The following is an 18,337-nucleotide window of genomic DNA, read 5'->3' as shown; positions in this document are numbered from 1 at the left end:
AAGCTGGCCATGAGCCAGTACTGTGCCCCTGCGCCAAGGAGTTCCAAGGGAATCCTCGGCCGCCTCAGACAAAGCATTGCCAAGAGGCCAAGAGAGGCGATTGCTCCCCTTTTCTCAGCACTGCTGGGCAACAGCTGGAGCGGCATCTTCTCGCACACCTTCTCTATGACCCAAGTGGGCTGCAGAGGCAGCAGAAGGCAGGCTCTGAGGCTGCTCCCCGGCACCCGCAGGGCAGCGGGGGCTGCCGCTTCCAGCCCCGGAGCGGGGAGGCAGCTCCGGAAGCTGCTCCATCTCCCGGGCCGAGGCCCCGCTGCTGCCCCAGGCTGCGGCGAGCCCCCGAGCGGCGCCGGCGCCGGGCTCAGCCCCGGGGCGGAGCTGGCGGCGGCGCGGAGCAGAGGAGGCGGCGGAGAGGAGGCGCCGCGGCCGCCGCCCAGAGCCGGGGCTGGCGCGGGGCAGCGAGGCGCGGGCGGCGGAGCGGCGGCATGCGGCGGGGCCGGGGCGCAGGGCTGGCGGGGCTGGCCGCGCTGCTGCTGGGTGCGCGGGGCTGGCGGCGGGGGGCGGGCCGGGGCTCGGCCTGCGGGGGCCCCCGCGGGGCTGCCGTCCCCTCGGGCTTCTGCACGGAGCCCTGCCGCCGCGCCGGGCTCGCGTCCCTCCCTCCCTCTGCTGCCATCCCGCCTTCCCTGCGGAAACTCGCCGTGCTCTCGCTGTCCAGCCCTGCCCGCTGCCTCCTTCCCTCCGCCTTCTGCCGCGGAGCGCCTGCAGCCGCTCCTTCCCCGCTGCTGCTTCCCCTCGGGCTCCTTCCCCGCTGCTGCTTCCCCTCGGGCTCCTTCCCCGCTGCTGCTTCCCCTCGGGCTCCTTCCCCGCTGCTGCTTCCCCGCTGCTGCTTCCCCTCGGGCTCCTTCCCCGCTGCTGCTTCCCCTCGGGCTCCTTCCCTTTGTCCCTGTTTTTCTCCAGTGACTCCACCTGTCACTCTCGCGTTCGTATGTCTGCCAGCCGTTAACGGACACCTCCGTTAATGCACCGCTAGACATCCTCTGGAAACTCTTCTCCCCCCCCCATGCCCGAATGTTCCCGACTGGGATTTGCCATGGCGAACGGCAGGCGGGGCAGGGCACCAAGCAGGTTTTGAGGATTCCCCCTTCTTTTTCTCCTCGGCAGTGGCTGTGGGCAGAGCCCAGGTGCAGCAGGAGCCGTCGGCAGAGACCACCGAGGACACCGGCATCGCCATCAACTGCTCACACCCCAGCATACGGACAGAAGAGTCGATAGTGTGGTACCGCCAGCTCCCGGGCCGAGGCCCCGCATTCATCACGAGCGGTCACAAAGGGTCCAGAGAGGTGCAGGACCCTCCGGGGCGGATGTCGGTGGCGGCAGACCGCCGGTCCAGCGCCCTGTGGCTCGCCCGGCCCCGGCGCAGGGACGCGGCGGTGTATTACTGCGCCGTGGGAGACACGGGGCTCGGAGCCGGGGCTGCGGCCGGGCACGAACCTCGGCGGCCGGGGCCGGGCGTGTGTGTCGGGGGCGGGGGGACAGCCCCGGCCGGGCCCGCCAGGGGGCGCTGCCGCCTCGGCCCGCCCGGCCGCGGGCGCTTCCCGCCACCGCCTGCGGCACCGGCACCGGCACCGGGATCAGCGGGTGCCCCTTGCAGTCGCTGCCCGGGCTCAGCACCTCTCCTCCTCGAGGGCTGCTGCGCATCGGTGCTCCGAGGCAGCAAACAGCCGCGCTTGGGCCGCGCTGCACGGGGAGCCTGAGAGGGTCTGTGCAAGGCAGCGGGGCGCAGCGTGTTTCCCACCACGCGCTCGTGCTTGCCCAGCACGGGGTCAGAGCCTTGCGGGTACCGTGGCGTCCCCTGGCCTGTCTGAAAAGGCCTGCCGGCATTGTCCCGCAACGCCTTCCCAGAGGGGACCGATTCCCATCCAGGCCACCTCAGGCTGCTTCTCCTCTTGCCAAGGATGCTGAGCTCTTCATGACTTTTAGGAAGGCCAAGTGACACCTCTAGGTCCTCCAAGTGCTGCCATGGCACAGGGAGTTCACGATGTCAAGAATAAAGCGAACGCAAATGCTCCAGCACGATGCTCAGCTTAGTGGGTGTCTCACCTTTGCCTGGCTGCCTTGGGCAAACACAGCAGCAGCTTCCACCCGGTAATTTTCCCCATCCCAAGGACGCACACAAAGATCTCAGCTTGGAGTTGTTATTAACACTAACAAGCTCCCTGGGCATTCAAATCAGGCAATTCCCTGCAGATCCTTGTGCATTTCTTCCTGTCAGGCTTTCCTTCCTGGAGATCTGCTGTGTCACCACCATCGTCCCCCAGATGCTGTCCCCAAGATTCCTTGCCAACAGAACAATCCTTTGTGTCTCCTGCTGTTATTTTCCTGCTTCTTCCTGGCTATGCCTGAGTTCCCGATCCTCTCAGCCATGGCCTTCAGTCATGGTGTCACCATACGCAAAGTGCTTGGCAAAAAGCACTGTCATGACAAAGAAGCTCTGCTCCCTGCCAGCGCCGGGAGTGTGGGCAGTGGGCTTTTTGGTCACCTCCTCCCAGGTGGCTCTGCTGCTGCAATGTCCCTTCTGCACCAGGAAGGTTGTTAGACCATTTCTACTGCTGTACTGGGCCAGCATGAGCATGGCGTGTTGGGGTTGGGTTGACCTTGCCTGGCTGCAACGTCTCCCCCACTCTGCTCTATCACTCCCACTACTCACCAGGATGGAAAAATAAGAAGGCTCATGGTTTGTGGCAAGGACAGGGAAATTTTGACCCAGCAGTTGGTGTCACAGGCAAACAGGCTCAGCTTGGAGAAATTAATTTCTTGCCAATCAAATCAGAGTAGGAGAATGAGAAATGAGAATAAATTTTAAAACACCTTCCCTGCAACACTTCCTTATGCCTGGGCTCACCTTCCGTCCTGACGTCCCTACTTCCTCCCCCAGAGGAACACAGGAGGATGTGCAATGGGTGCTGCAGTCAGTTCATAACTCATTCCCTCTGCCGCCTCTTCCTCCTCATGCTCTTTCCCTGCTGCGGTGTGGGGTCCCTCCCGTGGGAGACTGTCCTTCTCCAACACGAGTCCTTTCCGTGGGCTGCAGTTCTTCCCAAACTGCTACAGCGTGGATCCCCCGTGGGGCCACAGATCTTGCCAGAAGCCTGCTCCATGATGGGATCTCCATGGGGTCACAGCTTCCTTCAGGGCACATCCACCTGCTGTGGCATGGGCTCCTCCATGGGCTGCAGGTGGATGTCTGCCCCACCCTTAACCTCCATGGGCTGCAGGGGGACAAGCTGCATCACCAGCTCATCAGGGACAACCTGTGTCATGAGCCACACATGAACCTGGAGCACCTCATCCCCTCCTCCTTCTTTGCTGACTTCAGTGCCTGCAGAGTTGTTTCTCTCCCATATTCTCATTCCTCTCTCCCACATGCTCTTGTGCACCACTTTTTCAACCTTCTTAAATGTATTATTGTGGAGGCACCACCACCGTCACTGACTGGCCCAGCTTTGGTCAGTGGCAGGTCCGTCTTGTAGCCACCTGAAACTGGCTCTGAACAACATGGGGCGGCACTGACTGGCATCTTCTCACAGAAGCCACCCCGGCAGCCCCCCTGCTACCATAACCTTGCCCCATAAACCAAATACATTCCACTCCTCACCTCTGTGAATCAAGTGTTTTCAATTAACAGTCATATATGCCCTTCTCAGACAGTCCACAATGCTCACAAACTCCCCCTTACATCAGCAGGCCACAGCCAGGGCACAGGACACTGTGCAGATCGCGTCCACAGAAGGATTACTCCATTGCGGTTGGTCATGCTTTTAGAGCATTTGCTTCCATTGGAAACAGATCTGACATCATTGCTACTGTGAACCACCACAAGCTGGACAGAAGTTGACTGCAAATCAGCAGATAGTAGCAGCTGGGACAACCTGAGTTCTCAGGGTATAAATCAAGGCAATCAGCAGGGGAGTAAGAGAGGTGTAAAGAACCATGGCAGCTCCATCAGTAGGTGGTTTAAATCACCATCAAAAAACCCCAGAACCTCTGGCAGCAGCGCCCTTAGTTTGGACTGTAAAACCTGCATGGATTCTGTACCCGTTTCCTCCATGTCCAAGATCTCCTCGGTTGGGCAGGCAAACCAGGGGGCATGCCAAGGGCCAGGAGCAGCGCTTTGGCGGTGCTGTGGCCAAATGGCTTACTCGTCTGTATGGAGAAATGCCATCCCTCCCTCTTCTACAAGGACCATTGCAGGTGCTATCCTCATTAAGAAGGAACTCCAGCTTGTTACAAGGTTTACTGTGGTTGGGTTAGGAAGTGCAGCTGTGCTGCTGCAGGTGATGGTTCCTTGTAGCACAGCTAGGGAAAAAGGATTTCAGACATGCAAGTGAAATGCCCTGATAAAACATTGCCCTTCAGTCGTGGTCCCTGGCGAGGAGCGACTCCTCTTGGGTCAGCACAGGGAGGCAGGCAGCAGAGGTCCTCCTGCCACATGAGCCGGGCATTGCTGCTGCTCAGCAGGCAGGGGCTGGGGATCTCTTCCACCCCACTAACATAGCCAGGCCCTGTTAGAACAGAAAGTCACAACTGAGACAGCCTGGGGGCAAGCCATTGCTTTGAATCCACAAGGAGAAGTGGTTTCTTGCTGGTACCTTTGTAACGTTGGCTCAGGCACACAATTACAAACTGGCTGCCCCGGCTTCACAGTCCACTTCCAGCCTGCTCCTGCTGCTGTGGGAAGGCCTCCTGCAGAGAGGTGTTTTGCCATAGACCGGGTCAGTACAAAGGAAATAGACCCCTAGTTAAAGAAGTGAGTTTATCTTTACTTACATTTTAAAAAATAGAATAGGAAGTGAAACAAGTAGTAAGTGAAAGGATACAGCAAGAATAAAACAAGGCAATGCACCTAATCACTGCTGCCTATGACAGGCTACAGCGGTTAAGAAAGATACATCACCAACTGCCTTAATACTTTACCGTCATCCGGGTCCACAGCTGCTGGGAGCCCTGGTTACAGTGAGGATTTGGAGAGCCTGTCCCGGCATTTGGGAGGTCCTACACAGGGCATCCACTCGTAGGTGAGGTCTCCAAAGTCACTGTCAGAGGGTCCAGCTCTTATAGTGTTGAATAAACAAGATCACCTGATTTCAAATGCAGAGACATCTGGTTTCACACTCCTCCCACAGATCCCACCAAAGCCTGGCCAGGGCTACCAGGAGGAACCCAGGGAGCCTCCCTTACCTACTTGATTTTAACCACCGGTTTCCATAGAAGGCCATATATCTGGTTTCACAGCCTTGACCACCTGCCTCCAAGCAAGGAAGGATGCACTCCATCTTTGCAAATGATTATATTCTATCTAAGCTACATCTTTCACTAATGATCATGCATATTTTACCAATGATTGGATACTAAATACAGATATATATATATATATATATATATAAAACATTTGGTTGGCGTGTTCATCTAGATGTCAAAGTTGGCTCCTGGTCCCAGCCAGTCCCCAGCGAGGCTGGTGCGGCTGCAGGAGCTGACGCAGCTGTGAAAGTTCATGTGCACAGGCTTGAGAGGCAGAGGGGAAAGGTTCAGCCCTTCGTCCTGCCTCAGCTGGGGACTGTGGTGGCAGCTACAGTGCATTACCAGGAGCCCCTGGCAGGTTTGCAGACATTGGAGAGCAGAGGGCAGCCCACCGTCCTTCTGCCACGGCCTCGGCTGAGCAGCAGGACCCTGAAGGCCTTGTGGGAGCGGGGTTGTGAATGGGGGCTGCTGCGCTCGCCAGCTGTTTTCTGCAGTCCCTGCCAGCTGTGTGAGCCAAGGGCCCTGGGTGAGAAGTGGCAGAGGAGCCCTGCTCCAGGAGCAGGAGGCAGTAAAACCGAGCAGCCCTTTGGCTTGCCTGGGGATAGCGGTTCTGGGGCCCAGGGTGGGACAAGCACCTGGCGCCTGTGGCTAATGTGGGCAGGTGAAGGGACACAGGGGGACTGCCTGTACAACGGAGAGCTGTGTGGCAGTGTCCTCCCCCTGCCAGAGTGCGGGAGCGTGCCTGTCCCTGTGCGGCTGGTTTCTGCAGCAGATGCTCTTTACAGAGATGTTTCTCTTCAGGTTCCTGCTCCACGGCCAGAGGGGAAGGGAGAGTGTGCGACACCTGGGTCCGATGCCAGGAGAAGATCACCAGGGATGCCATTCCCTCTGATGGACGGTACCTACACCACGAGGCTCTGGAGAACGTTCTGGTGGTAGAGGCTGGGGGACAGGTGCAACGAGGCCTGCCTGGAGCAGCAGGGAGAGAGTTTTGCTCCGCCCTCTGGGCTGTGGTTTGGAGGCCTCTTTGATCGGGCAGAGGCAGAGGAAGAGGTGAAGTTGCAAGCATCAGGTCCCTCCGGCTGGCAGGTGCCTGCACACCCCGTGAAGGGAGAGCGTGACATGGCCCTGATTGTGCTGGCAGCCCTGGCGGGACTGGCAGCCTTTGGTGAGATGCCACTTCCAGGCTGGGGTGAAGGAGGCAAGAGTTTGCGCAGCTGGTGGTGGAAGCACGGAGGTGTCAGTCCTGACGGCCTGGGGGATCAGGGAGTGTTTCTGTAGGGAGAGCCGGGGCTGCAGGTGGGTATGGCAAATAATGTGGGAGATGTCAGGAGTAACGAGCATAAGAGGAAGGACAAGACTTTACCCTGCATTTGCAGGTACCGAGCATTCTTGAGTGTGCTGCTAATACAGTCCAAGCCTGAAAGAGGGAAGACGCTGGGGAACGGAGCTGTGTGGCATCTAGGAGCTTCTCTCCTAGGTGTGCTGGAGAAAAGGTTACCAGCCTCTGCAGGGCTGTCTCTAAACCTCGGGGGACAAACAGAGAAGGCTAACTAGAGTCAAGGAGAGCTGAAATGCTGTACAGGGACAGGGCAAGGGCAGAGGACGTGGTGTGTCATATGGAGGAGCTTCGCTAGCAAGAAGATACAGTCAGAGGTGGGAGAAGGACAGCTCATGGCTGCCGCTGCTGAAGGAGACAGCAGCAGTTAACATAGCTCAGAGGCAGATACGGAGAGAAAGAGTGGCTGGAAAGACATGTGCGCACTGCTGGAAAGCAGGATGATCTGGGCGGTGAGGAGTGGCAAGCAGCTGCAGAAAGAAGGGTGCAGGGACAAGCAGCTCAGCATCTCAGAGCCTGGGAAAAGTGAGATGGAGAGCGGGGACAGTGAGCAAGCCCAGGAAGTGACAGATGGACTGGTGCACAGGCAAGCAAGGCTGAAAGAAGTTTCTGGCTTTACAGGTCATGCCCAAAAGGACTCTGTGCTCCAGTTCCCTGCAGAAATGACCATCCAGAGAGGACACAGCACAGCTCTGCGCTGCAATTTCTCCACCAGTTTTACCAATCCCTACATCTTCTGGTACCAGCAGCGCCAGACACAGTCCCCTCAGATGCTGCTGCAGGGAGTGCACAAATGGAAACCGCAGGTGGATTCAGGGAGGTTCTCGTCTTCACTGTCTGTGGAGACCTCCCAGGTGGTTCTGCATGTGCGGGATGCTGAGCTCCAGGACAGCGCTGCCTATTTCTGTGCACTGAGCCCACAGTGGTGCCCACAGCACGCAGCAGCGCATAGAAACATGGGCGGTGCTGTGAGGGGCACATCCCTCCCTGCCACTGCTTGCCTGGAGCTCTGAGCTCAGCCTACTCAGCAGCAGCACCTGGGGGCTGTGGTGAGGCTGGGCCTCTGCCTCCCCAGCCTGTACTGCTGTGAGGCACAGGCCTGTGTGACTTGTGCAGCTGCGTCTGGATCCAGGCTCTTTGATGATGAGAAGCGCTCAAGAAAGCACCGCAGAGTGGACGTTTTCAAGGCCCTTCCAGATATCGAGCCTGTCCACATCTCAAGCCTATGTGTGGAGGATAATGCAAAGCTGGAGAACATCCCCTTTGCTGCAGCCACCCAAAGAATTCCCATGGTACCAGGAAAAGAAAGGAAAAGAAACATTAAATCCCTCAGTGGTAGCAGCTCCCGCCTGACCTTGGTGATCTCCTCAGGGGTCTGGGACCAGCCCCTGCCCTTGCAGAGGGAGCAGTTCCACAGTGACACACTCATGTGGCCGCAGAAGGGGTGTGTCTGGGACAAGCCAGACTCCCCTTGGGCCGCAGACGCTGAGGCTGGGGCATCAGAAGTGATGTAGCAGTGAGCCTGTCTCTAGGCTCACGTGAAGGCAAATACCCTCTCTTGTAAAGGCAGAGAAAGGCAGGAGCAACATTAATTTACAGAGCAGCTGAGCAAATGGTTTGGCTGCCCTGCGAATGCTCACGCATTCTTGTTATTTTTCCCCTGTTTTAATTGATGTGCTGGCCTTTGCTCTGCTGCTGTTTTGCCTGCAGGTGCGGGTGCGGTAATTGCCCGTAGCAAGAGGGAGCTGCCAGCAGCCTCCTCTGTGCGCCTTGAGCTGGCTGGCTTTATCCTGCAGACACAAAACAGGTTTTGCACATAATCACACCAGGGTAATGACAGTGCACGTGTTTCACCTAAGGCTGTGGTAGCGGACGGGCTGCAGGGATGGCTTCTGCGAGAAGCTGCCAGAAGCTGCCCCCATGTCAGAGCCATAGACAGAGCCAATGACAGCCGGCTCCAAGGCGGTCCTGCTGCTGGCCAAAGCAGAGCTAATCAGCAGCGCTGGCAGCACCTCTCTGATAACATATGCAAGAAGGGGTAAAAGGTGCTGTGCATCACCTGCGAGAGAAGAGTCAGAAAATGTGAGAGAAACAACTTGGCAGGCACCGAGGTCTTTGAGGAAGGAGGGGGAGCCGGTGCCTGAAGTGCCAGAGCAGATACTCCCCTGCAGCCATGGAGAAGACACTGGTGACACAGCTTGTCTTGTGCCAACCCACGGAGGACTATGATGCAGCACATACCCACCCTGCAGCCCACGGAGGACCTCATGCCACAACAGGTGGAGATGCCCTGAAGGAAGCTGCAGAGCATAGAGAACCCTGTGCTGGAGGAGGCTCCTCAGAGAAACTGCGGCCCACAGAGAGGAGCCTACGGAGGAGACATTTTTCTAGCAGGACCTGTACAGCAGGGGGGACCCAGACTGGAACAATCCATTCCTGAAGGACTGCAGACCGTGGAAAGGACTTTATGAAGAATGGCAGTGCATGGGAAGGACCCATCTGGAGAACTTTGTCAAGGACTGCCTCCCAGAGGAGGGAGTAATGTGAGTCTACGAGATACTGCTTTTAATAAAAAGTTCCTCTAGCTTTCAGTGGTGAGTGAACTCACACAACTTGGTAGTTTCCACAGTCAGAGTAGATGAATATGAATTTGTTAATTTCCAACCCTCTAACACTGAGTGGAGGGTAATCTACTTAACGGTTACACAATCTTACTGGTCAACTACACATGCTCGTTGAGGAAGGGTGTCTTTGTGGGCCGAGGCATCTGGTGTAAGGGCTGTGAGTTATAGTATTATAATGAAGGCAGTTTGCTTAAGGACAAATCTCTTGCTACCTGTGCAACAAGGATGAGGTACAACTTTCCTGGATGTAATTCTTCTGCAGAGTCACCTTGTCCCAAGCAGCAATTGCCTCAGCTAATTATCCTTGATAGTTCTTTGCATGGCACATCCTGAATCAAAAGTATGTGGATGTTCTCTTTCTTCAAGAAGATGTGCAGATTATTAAACAAAACCGTATGTCCATATAGTATTGTTCATTAGCTTATACATTCTGGTTAAAACATTTTGTACCATGCCCAAAAGCCAGGGACCTACAGTCCTACACCAGGACCCAGTCGCTTGCTTTACAGGCCAGCCCGGGTTACTGAAAGGCAAATGCCCCTGCTGGATAACCCCAGGCTCTAGGAGTGTTTGGCTTGGTGGAGACCTGTCAGCAAGCCCTGAAGGCAGCCAGTCCTGCTCTGAGGCTACTGTCCTGGAGGGAGGGGGCTGCATAATGTGGGGGGCAAAGTCCTCCCCGCCGTGAGCTGGGTGGATGTGGGAGGAATATTTTCCCCCGCTGGATATGGAAAGCCTTTCCTGCTAAGGGATCACGGCCTGTGATATGTAGCAGGGCACTCTGGAAGCCCACCCCAACTTGTAAGTAGCTCGTTTCCTCCTGGCTGCAAGGTTAGAAAGACTTTTGGAGACAACTCTTCTGCCTCTGCCCCCAACAGCCCCTTCCCAACTGTGTTACCGGTCATTGCTTTCGTCTTGGGGTGATGGTGCAGATTGCCATGAATTAGGGTTACTTCTGCCCCAGTATCCAGCAGAGCCGTAACACGGCGAGTGTTGTGCTGGCTCCGCAGTGTCACAAGCAGAACTCAAGGGCTGTGTTCATTCCCGCCCCTGGCCAGCCCTGTCCCTGCCCCAGGGCTGAAGAGGGGACACCCCTTCCCTGGGCTGGTTTGCAGGTGAGGAGGGATGCCACCCCCGTGTGCCCCCTGCTCCCACACCACCATGTGCTGCCCAGATGCGTTTGAGCTACCGCGCCTGCATCTCACCTGGGGCTGCTGCTTCAGCTCCGAACATCCCCACGTCCACCTCCAGCACGGATGCCACAACCAACACAGCACAGGTTCTCCTTGCCTTTTCCTTGTGCGGGCCCACGCTGCCTGAAACAAGTTAGTTGTTCAGGGGGGCTGGGACATTCCGATAATCCCTCCTCACTTCCCGCTTCACCAGGAAAACCACCTAGGCCACGTGTCCCGTAACAGCCTTCCATGGCTGTGTGCGCGGGCCCAGTCGGGCATTTGCTCTGTCTCTGCTTCACTATTGAATAATGGGCCATATACGATTTATTTAAAGAACATGTGCTCATGTTTGTCTGAGGAGACCCTTATTGTTAACTTGAGGGTGTACTAAATCCTTGAATGGGTGACACAGGGAGGGTGCTAAATTGTCCAGGCATGAGATATCTTAATATTGTTAACTTGAAGATGTACTAAATCCTTGAATGGGTGACAGAGGGAATGTTGTGCTAATTGTCCAGGTGTGAAATATGTTAATGAGTTCATGGAAAGTTAATGAATAGACATGAGTGACTTGTATAAAGAAGGGGCTGAAAGGTTCCCTTGCTGTGCATGACTTTGGTGCAGCGATCCCCCATGCACCCACCGCTGCCAAATAAAGATAACCTGCGCTTGCTCATATATTGCTAGAGTGATTCTTTAAATCACTGTCCTTCCCCTGCAAAGGCATTTCCCACGGGGACCTGCCAGCTGCACCAAACGTTTTGCACCAGGAGCTGCTGGTTTGATTCCCAGTGGAAAGGCACCCAGACTCTGTAAATGGCCATTTCTTATCCCAGAGAATGCCACTGAAGAAAGAGATGGCAGTACAGATAATCCTATGTCCTTCAGACGCTGGGAGCCCTAAGCTACGTGCTGTCAAATAGGTGGCTCCAGTCAGGGCACAGCACACCACGCTCGTCCTGCCCATGAAAAGGTCACCCCTTCTTGGTCAGTCAAACTCTAAGACGATTGTCATGAAATAAAACAGCTCTATTCAGCATTTCTGCTGCGAAACAGAAGCCATGTTCACATGAGACCTTCCTGCTGCACTTCAGATAGAGGCAAGGACACAAGGGCAGTGCAATCACTGGCACCAAGCCGAAGCTGCCTGAAAGCTCATCGGCTGCAATGGACGGGCTGAGTTTGTCCCCTGGCCAAGGGATCTGTGCAGAACAACACGGGCCTGAAGGCCAGGCTCTGCTTGTAGCAGGGCACAGCAGAGGCCAGGGCCTCCTCAGGATACCTGGATCACCAACTCCCTGACCTACGGTGATGTGGGGGTGAGGGTGATGGCACCCTGCTGGTTGTTTCCCTCATGTGAAGAAATGCCAGCTCTTGACCCTGCTCAGAGCAGCTTTCACATCCTCCTTTCTTAGGGTGTAAACCAAGGTGTTGAGCAGAAGAGGAAGAACCACGCAGAGAACAGCCGCTACTCTGCCTAGTGACCTTTTCTCGGGGGCTCCCGTGTAGGTGAAGACACATGAGGCATAGAACCAGGCCACAGCATTGAAATGAGAAGCGCAGCCTGAGACAGCTCAGTGCCCGTCTTCTGCACAGAAGAGCTGCAGCATGATTTAAATCTCCATTGGAAAGGACAACCGCTGGCAGCAATGCCCTTAGTTTGAGGTCTAAAACTTGGGTGGGTCCTGTGCCCCTTTTCTATCTTTCCATGGTCTCCGTTGGGCAAGCAAGCTAGAGGTCGTGCCAAGAGCCAGTAGCAGCGCTCTGGCAGGGCTTTGGCAAAAGGCCTTACTTGCCAGGCATGCAACAGAAACGCCCTTATAATGGTGTTGGCCTTTTCACATTTTTGCTATGCTTGTATGTGCTTCATTAGCCATAATCCCCTCTCGGTGGAGGACAGGGGTGTAGGGATTTCCATCCTTCCACTTGTACATTTCTGTCAAAACATCGGGGTTTTCGTGGAGGAAATAGGATATGAGGCTGTGGTGGCTGCCAAGAGACAATTCCATCTCCCAGAAGGGATGAGATTTACAGGTAAGAGAATCCTCTTCCCCCAGCACTGCAGCCAATTCCTGAGCACAAGGTCTGTGGTGGAGAGGAAGCCTGCACGGCTCTGAACAGCACTCAGCTGTTCAGAGTCGACATTCTTGGGCTTCAGAAGCACAGAGGAAAACCTGGTTTGTGCAGCGGCAGAGGCCCTCGCCGTGAACCGGTGGTAAAGGATCCCTTCTCCAGGCATTCTTTGCATGCGGTTCAAAGCGGCCAGCCAGCACGCTTGCCTCAGCGGTGGTGTCCTGGAGCCCAGGGCAGCACAGGCCGCCAGGGGTTCTCCAGGTGGGTACTTGGAGGGATGGATGAAGCCTGGCTGTAAAGCAGAGGGCAACATGGTGCTGTGGGTTGTGGTTAGGCTGGGCGTGTGCCTCCCCAGCCTCTGTGCCAGTGAGGAAAGCTGTGGAGATTGGTATGGGGGCGACTTTTTCAGCCAAGTCCAAGCCCAGGGGCTTGGAACACAGGAGTGAATCCTCAGCAGAAGGATCCTACTTGTCTTGCTCCTAGGCTCCCCCCAGCATCCACCGAGAGCTGCCGTTGGAGAGAATGGTTCTAGGCAGGAGGCATGATCATGCTCGTGACTTAATTCCTGGCCAAATGAGCCCAAGGAGGGAAGATCCCTCCTTGCCTTGCCCCTGGGGGTTGGCTGAACCCTGAGCCTGCAATCTCACCCTGTTCAGATGCATGGATCAGCCTTTGGCAGCTTATAGAAAGCGAGGTGGAGCATGAGCCCAGTGCCAAAGCTGACAAACGGATAGATACGGCGGACACGGAGCCAGGCAATGCTGAAATACCTTTCTGGCTTGACAGATCACAGGCAGAAGGAATTTACGCTGCAGTTCCACCAGAAGCGACCATGCAGGTAGGACACACCAGAAGAGGATTGTTCTCCAAAGGCCTGAGCCATGATCGAGCACTTCCTCCGGGGAGAGGCACCTTTCAGCTTCTGGAGGGCGCTGGGACCGTGCTGTAGACACAGGTTGGAGGTCAGGCAGCTGGGGAGGCAGGGGATGCCTGGTGGCCAGTGGCTGCAGGTGAGTCAGCAGTGTGCCCTTGTGGCAAAGCACACCTACTGCGCTCTGAGATGCCAGCGAAAGCGGAGCCAGCACAGGCAGGGAAGTCATCCTTCTCCTCTCTTTGGCACTCCTGAGACCATGCCTGGGCTCCTGCGTTCAGGCTGGGGCTCCTCGGTGTGCAGGCAAGGTACAGGCGTGTTGGAGGGAGTCCAGCGGGAGGCCCCAAGGCAGGCAGGGAGCTTGAGGGCATGATGCACTCAGAGCCTGAGGGAACGAGGCCTTAGCAAAAGAAGGCTCAAAGGGAGACCTTATGGGTGTCTACAGCTACGTGCTCTGAGCACGTGGAGAAGATGAAGCCAGGCTCTTCTCCAAGTGCACGGTGCCGGTAGGCCGAGAGGCCACAGACACAGTTTGGAACCTGCGGAATTCTACTGACATGTGAGGACCTTATTTTCCAGTTCTTTTTGACCCTGAAAAAGCTCAAGGACTGGAATGCACTGTCCATAAATGTTGTGCAGGCTCTGGCCTTGGACGTTTTCAAGACTCGTCTGGACACAGCCCTGACCGGCCCTGTCCAGCCTACATCATGCTATGGGAAGAGCAGAAACAGTTTGGCAGGTTTGTTTGATGGGACTGGAAGTAAGGGCAGGACAGCTGGAGATCCAGCTGGTTTGGAGGAAAGGGAAATTGGCAGGGTTACGGTCATCGGGAAAGGCTGTGTGGTGTTGGGTGAGCTTGGCAGAAGCTGATTTATAAGAGGGGTTGAGCAGCGGGGCACAAAGCTTCCTGTGTTGCTTCCTCGAGTACCGATCTTCTTTTGGATAGAAGGAGAAAGTCCACAGTGCCTGTGGGGCTGAGTGGGACAGTTGGTGTCTGCAGGGCTTGGGGGTGTTGAAGATGATGTTTGTAAGAGCTGCAGCCTTGGGCTGTGCTGACAGGAGCTTGGCGCTAGGCACCGTGAAGGCGCTAGGACAGGCCAACCCCACCAAGGCCTTGTGCTGTGAGAGAGAGGACACAGGCATCAGGGAAGGAGAGACTCCCACGACATTGCATGGGAGGATGTGTCAGAGAGGTTGGTCCCCAGCTGCAGGCCTGTCGCCCCTCCACCCTGGCAAGGCAGAAGCTGCTGAGTGCAGGAGCAACAGGTGCCACTGCTGGAGGAGGCAGGAGCACAGCACAGGCATTTCAGGCATGCTAAGAACAAGAATTTTCTCCTCCCTTTCTCGTTCTGGGTTCCCCTGGCAGAGTCGTTTCCTGCAGCTCTGCTCTCTCAGAGCTCCCGGTGGGGATGCGGGCGGGAAACAAGGGAAACAAGGGAAAGGGAAAAACTCCTGTCCTTGGAAGAACAGCACCACGCACCAGGGCAGCCCGGGGTCACCCATAGAAAGCAGTCCTGTGCAGAGAACAAACTGGGCTTCTGGTAGACACCAAGCTGGCCATGAGCCAGTACTGTGCCCCTGCGCCAAGGAGTTCCAAGGGAATCCTCGGCCGCCTCAGACAAAGCATTGCCAAGAGGCCGAGAGGCGATTGCTCCCCTTTTCTCAGCACTGCTGGGCAACAGCTGGAGCGGCATCTTCTCGCACACCTTCTCTATGACCCAAGTGGGCTGCAGAGGCAGCAGAAGGCAGGCTCTGAGGCTGCTCCCCGGCACCCGCAGGGCAGCGGGGGCTGCCGCTTCCAGCCCCGGAGCGGGGAGGCAGCTCCGGAAGCTGCTCCATCTCCCGGGCCGAGGCCCCGCTGCTGCCCCAGGCTGCGGCGAGCCCCCGAGCGGCGCCGGCGCCGGGCTCAGCCCCGGGGCGGAGCTGGCGGCGGCGCGGAGCAGAGGAGGCGGCGGAGAGGAGGCGCCGCGGCCGCCGCCCAGAGCCGGGGCTGGCGCGGGGCAGCGAGGCGCGGGCGGCGGAGCGGCGGCATGCGGCGGGGCCGGGGCGCAGGGCTGGCGGGGCTGGCCGCGCTGCTGCTGGGTGCGCGGGGCTGGCGGCGGGGGGCGGGCCGGGGCTCGGCCTGCGGGGGCCCCCGCGGGGCTGCCGTCCCCTCGGGCTTCTGCACGGAGCCCTGCCGCCGCGCCGGGCTCGCGTCCCTCCCTCCCTCTGCTGCCATCCCGCCTTCCCTGCGGAAACTCGCCGTGCTCTCGCTGTCCAGCCCTGCCCGCTGCCTCCTTCCCTCCGCCTTCTGCCGCGGAGCGCCTGCAGCCGCTCCTTCCCCGCTGCTGCTTCCCCTCGGGCTCCTTCCCCGCTGCTGCTTCCCCTCGGGCTCCTTCCCTTTGTCCCTGTTTTTCTCCAGTGACTCCACCTGTCACTCTCGCGTTCGTATGTCTGCCAGCCGTTAACGGACACCTCCGTTAATGCACCGCTAGACATCCTCTGGAAACTCTTCTTCCCCCGCCATGCCCGAATGTTCCCGACTGGGATTTGCCATGGCGAACGGCAGGCGGGGCAGGGCACAAAGCAGGTTTTGAGGATTCCCCCTTCTTTTTCTCCTCGGCAGTGGCTGTGGGCAGAGCCCAGGTGCAGCAGGAGCCGTCGGCAGAGACCACCGAGGACACCGGCATCGCCATCAACTGCTCACACCCCAGCATATTGACAACAGACTTCATCTACTGGTACCGCCAGCTCCCGGGCCGAGGCCCCGCATTCATCACGAGCGGTCACAAAGGGTCCAGAGAGGTGCAGGACCCTCCGGGGCGGATGTCGGTGGCGGCAGACCGCCGGTCCAGCGCCCTGTGGCTCGCCCGGCCCCGGCGCAGGGACGCGGCGGTGTATTACTGCGCCGTGGGAGACACGGGGCTCGGAGCCGGGGCTGCGGCCGGGCACGAACCTCGGCGGCCGGGGCCGGGCGTGTGTGTCGGGGGCGGGGGGACAGCCCCGGCCGGGCCCGCCAGGGGGCGCTGCCGCCTCGGCCCGCCCGGCCGCGGGCGCTTCCCGCCACCGCCTGCGGCACCGGCACCGGCACCGGGATCAGCGGGTGCCCCTTGCAGTCGCTGCCCGGGCTCAGCACCTCTCCTCCTCGAGGGCTGCTGCGCATCGGTGCTCCGAGGCAGCAAACAGCCGCGCTTGGGCCGCGCTGCACGGGGAGCCTGAGAGGGTCTGTGCAAGGCAGCGGGGCGCAGCGTGTTTCCCACCACGCGCTCGTGCTTGCCCAGCACGGGGTCAGAGCCTTGCGGGTACCGTGGCGTCCCCTGGCCTGTCTGAAAAGGCCTGCCGGCATTGTCCCGCAACGCCTTCCCAGAGGGGACCGATTCCCATCCAGGCCACCTCAGGCTGCTTCTCCTCTTGCCAAGGATGCTGAGCTCTTCATGACTTTTAGGAAGGCCAAGTGACACCTCTAGGTCCTCCAAGTGCTGCCATGGCACAGGGAGTTCACGATGTCAAGAATAAAGCGAACGCAAATGCTCCAGCACGATGCTCAGCTTAGTGGGTGTCTCACCTTTGCCTGGCTGCCTTGGGCAAACACAGCAGCAGCTTCCACCCGGTAATTTTCCCCATCCCAAGGACGCACACAAAGATCTCAGCTTGGAGTTGTTATTAACACTAACAAGCTCCCTGGGCATTCAAATCAGGCAATTCCCTGCAGATCCTTGTGCATTTCTTCCTGTCAGGCTTTCCTTCCTGGAGATCTGCTGTGTCACCACCATCGTCCCCCAGATGCTGTCCCCAAGATTCCTTGCCAACAGAACAATCCTTTGTGTCTCCTGCTGTTATTTTCCTGCTTCTTCCTGGCTATGCCTGAGTTCCCGATCCTCTCAGCCATGGCCTTCAGTCATGGTGTCACCATACGCAAAGTGCTTGGCAAAAAGCACTGTCATGACAAAGAAGCTCTGCTCCCTGCCAGCGCCGGGAGTGTGGGCAGTGGGCTTTTTGGTCACCTCCTCCCAGGTGGCTCTGCTGCTGCAATGTCCCTTCTGCAAAGGGAAGTTTGTTAGCTGTAGAGGAATTATAGAGCAATGAAGTCCTGTTAATTAACATTGATAATACACAGCTGTGAGCTGCCTTCAGGGTCGGTGGGTTGGCTGATGTGGATAATGCGCAGCTGTGGCTGGTTCCTGCTAAGTAGTTAAATAGCTCTAAGGGGTATGGAAGGGGACCACTGGATGAAGAGAGACCTGGAAGAAGCAGAGGGAGGAGAAAGAGTGCACGTGTGTTCTGGATGTATAAAAAACCAAGGAGAGTGCCAGGGAGATGTGTGAAGTAGAAGGGGGGGCTGGATAAGGTAGAGGCTGGCTGCAAGAGGAGCCCTGGGTGAAGAGAGAATCCAGATGCAGCAGAGGAACGCAGCAGGGTGGACTGGCCTGAAGAGGATGAGGAAACAGCATGGACAGTAGATGACCTTGTGAAACCTTGTGAGGGATTGGCAGCTCTGCCGGGGCAAGATGCGGGAGCTACTTATTGAAGTTAAGGGGGTATGTGATGGTAAAAGCCTTGTTGCAGCTGGCTAGTTTGGATACTGCTGTGACAGTTAACTATCTCTACTGCTGTACTGGGCCAGCATGAGCATGGCGTGTTGGGGTTGGGTTGACCTTGCCTGGCTGCAACGTCTCCCCCACTCTGCTCTATCACTCCCACTACTCACCAGGATGGAAAAATAAGAAGGCTCATGGTTTGTGGCAAGGACAGGGAAATTTTGACCCAGCAGTTGGTGTCACAGGCAAACAGGCTCAGCTTGGAGAAATTAATTTCTTGCCAATCAAATCAGAGTAGGAGAATGAGAAATGAGAATAAATTTTAAAACACCTTCCCTGCAACACTTCCTTATGCCTGGGCTCACCTTCCGTCCTGACGTCCCTACTTCCTCCCCCAGAGGAACACAGGAGGATGTGCAATGGGTGCTGCAGTCAGTTCATAACTC

The 18,337-nt window shown here is 57.3% G+C and overlaps 2 protein-coding genes across 2 annotated transcripts; both read left to right on the top strand.

Annotated features, from left to right (window-relative positions):
• The first annotated feature begins 309 nt into the window (after positions 1-309).
• Positions 310-1,833, top strand: LOC130148293 (collagen alpha-1(I) chain-like). The gene is made up of 2 exons (XM_056336736.1): positions 310-534; positions 1,159-1,833. The coding sequence occupies exons 1-2, from the start codon at positions 483-485 to the stop codon at positions 1,749-1,751; spliced, it is 645 nt and encodes a 214-aa protein (XP_056192711.1). The 5' UTR covers positions 310-482; the 3' UTR covers positions 1,752-1,833.
• A 13,398-nt stretch (positions 1,834-15,231) lies between these two features.
• Positions 15,232-16,654, top strand: LOC130148194 (collagen alpha-1(I) chain-like). The gene is made up of 2 exons (XM_056336502.1): positions 15,232-15,456; positions 15,980-16,654. The coding sequence occupies exons 1-2, from the start codon at positions 15,405-15,407 to the stop codon at positions 16,570-16,572; spliced, it is 645 nt and encodes a 214-aa protein (XP_056192477.1). The 5' UTR covers positions 15,232-15,404; the 3' UTR covers positions 16,573-16,654.
• Positions 16,655-18,337: the final 1,683 nt, after the last annotated feature.

This window comes from Falco biarmicus, chromosome 4, assembly GCF_023638135.1.
Source record: "Falco biarmicus isolate bFalBia1 chromosome 4, bFalBia1.pri, whole genome shotgun sequence".
In the NCBI taxonomy this organism is placed as follows: Eukaryota; Metazoa; Chordata; class Aves; order Falconiformes; family Falconidae; genus Falco; species Falco biarmicus.
Note: the sequence above shows the minus strand (reverse complement) of the source record. Positions and strands in the feature narration are given on the sequence as shown.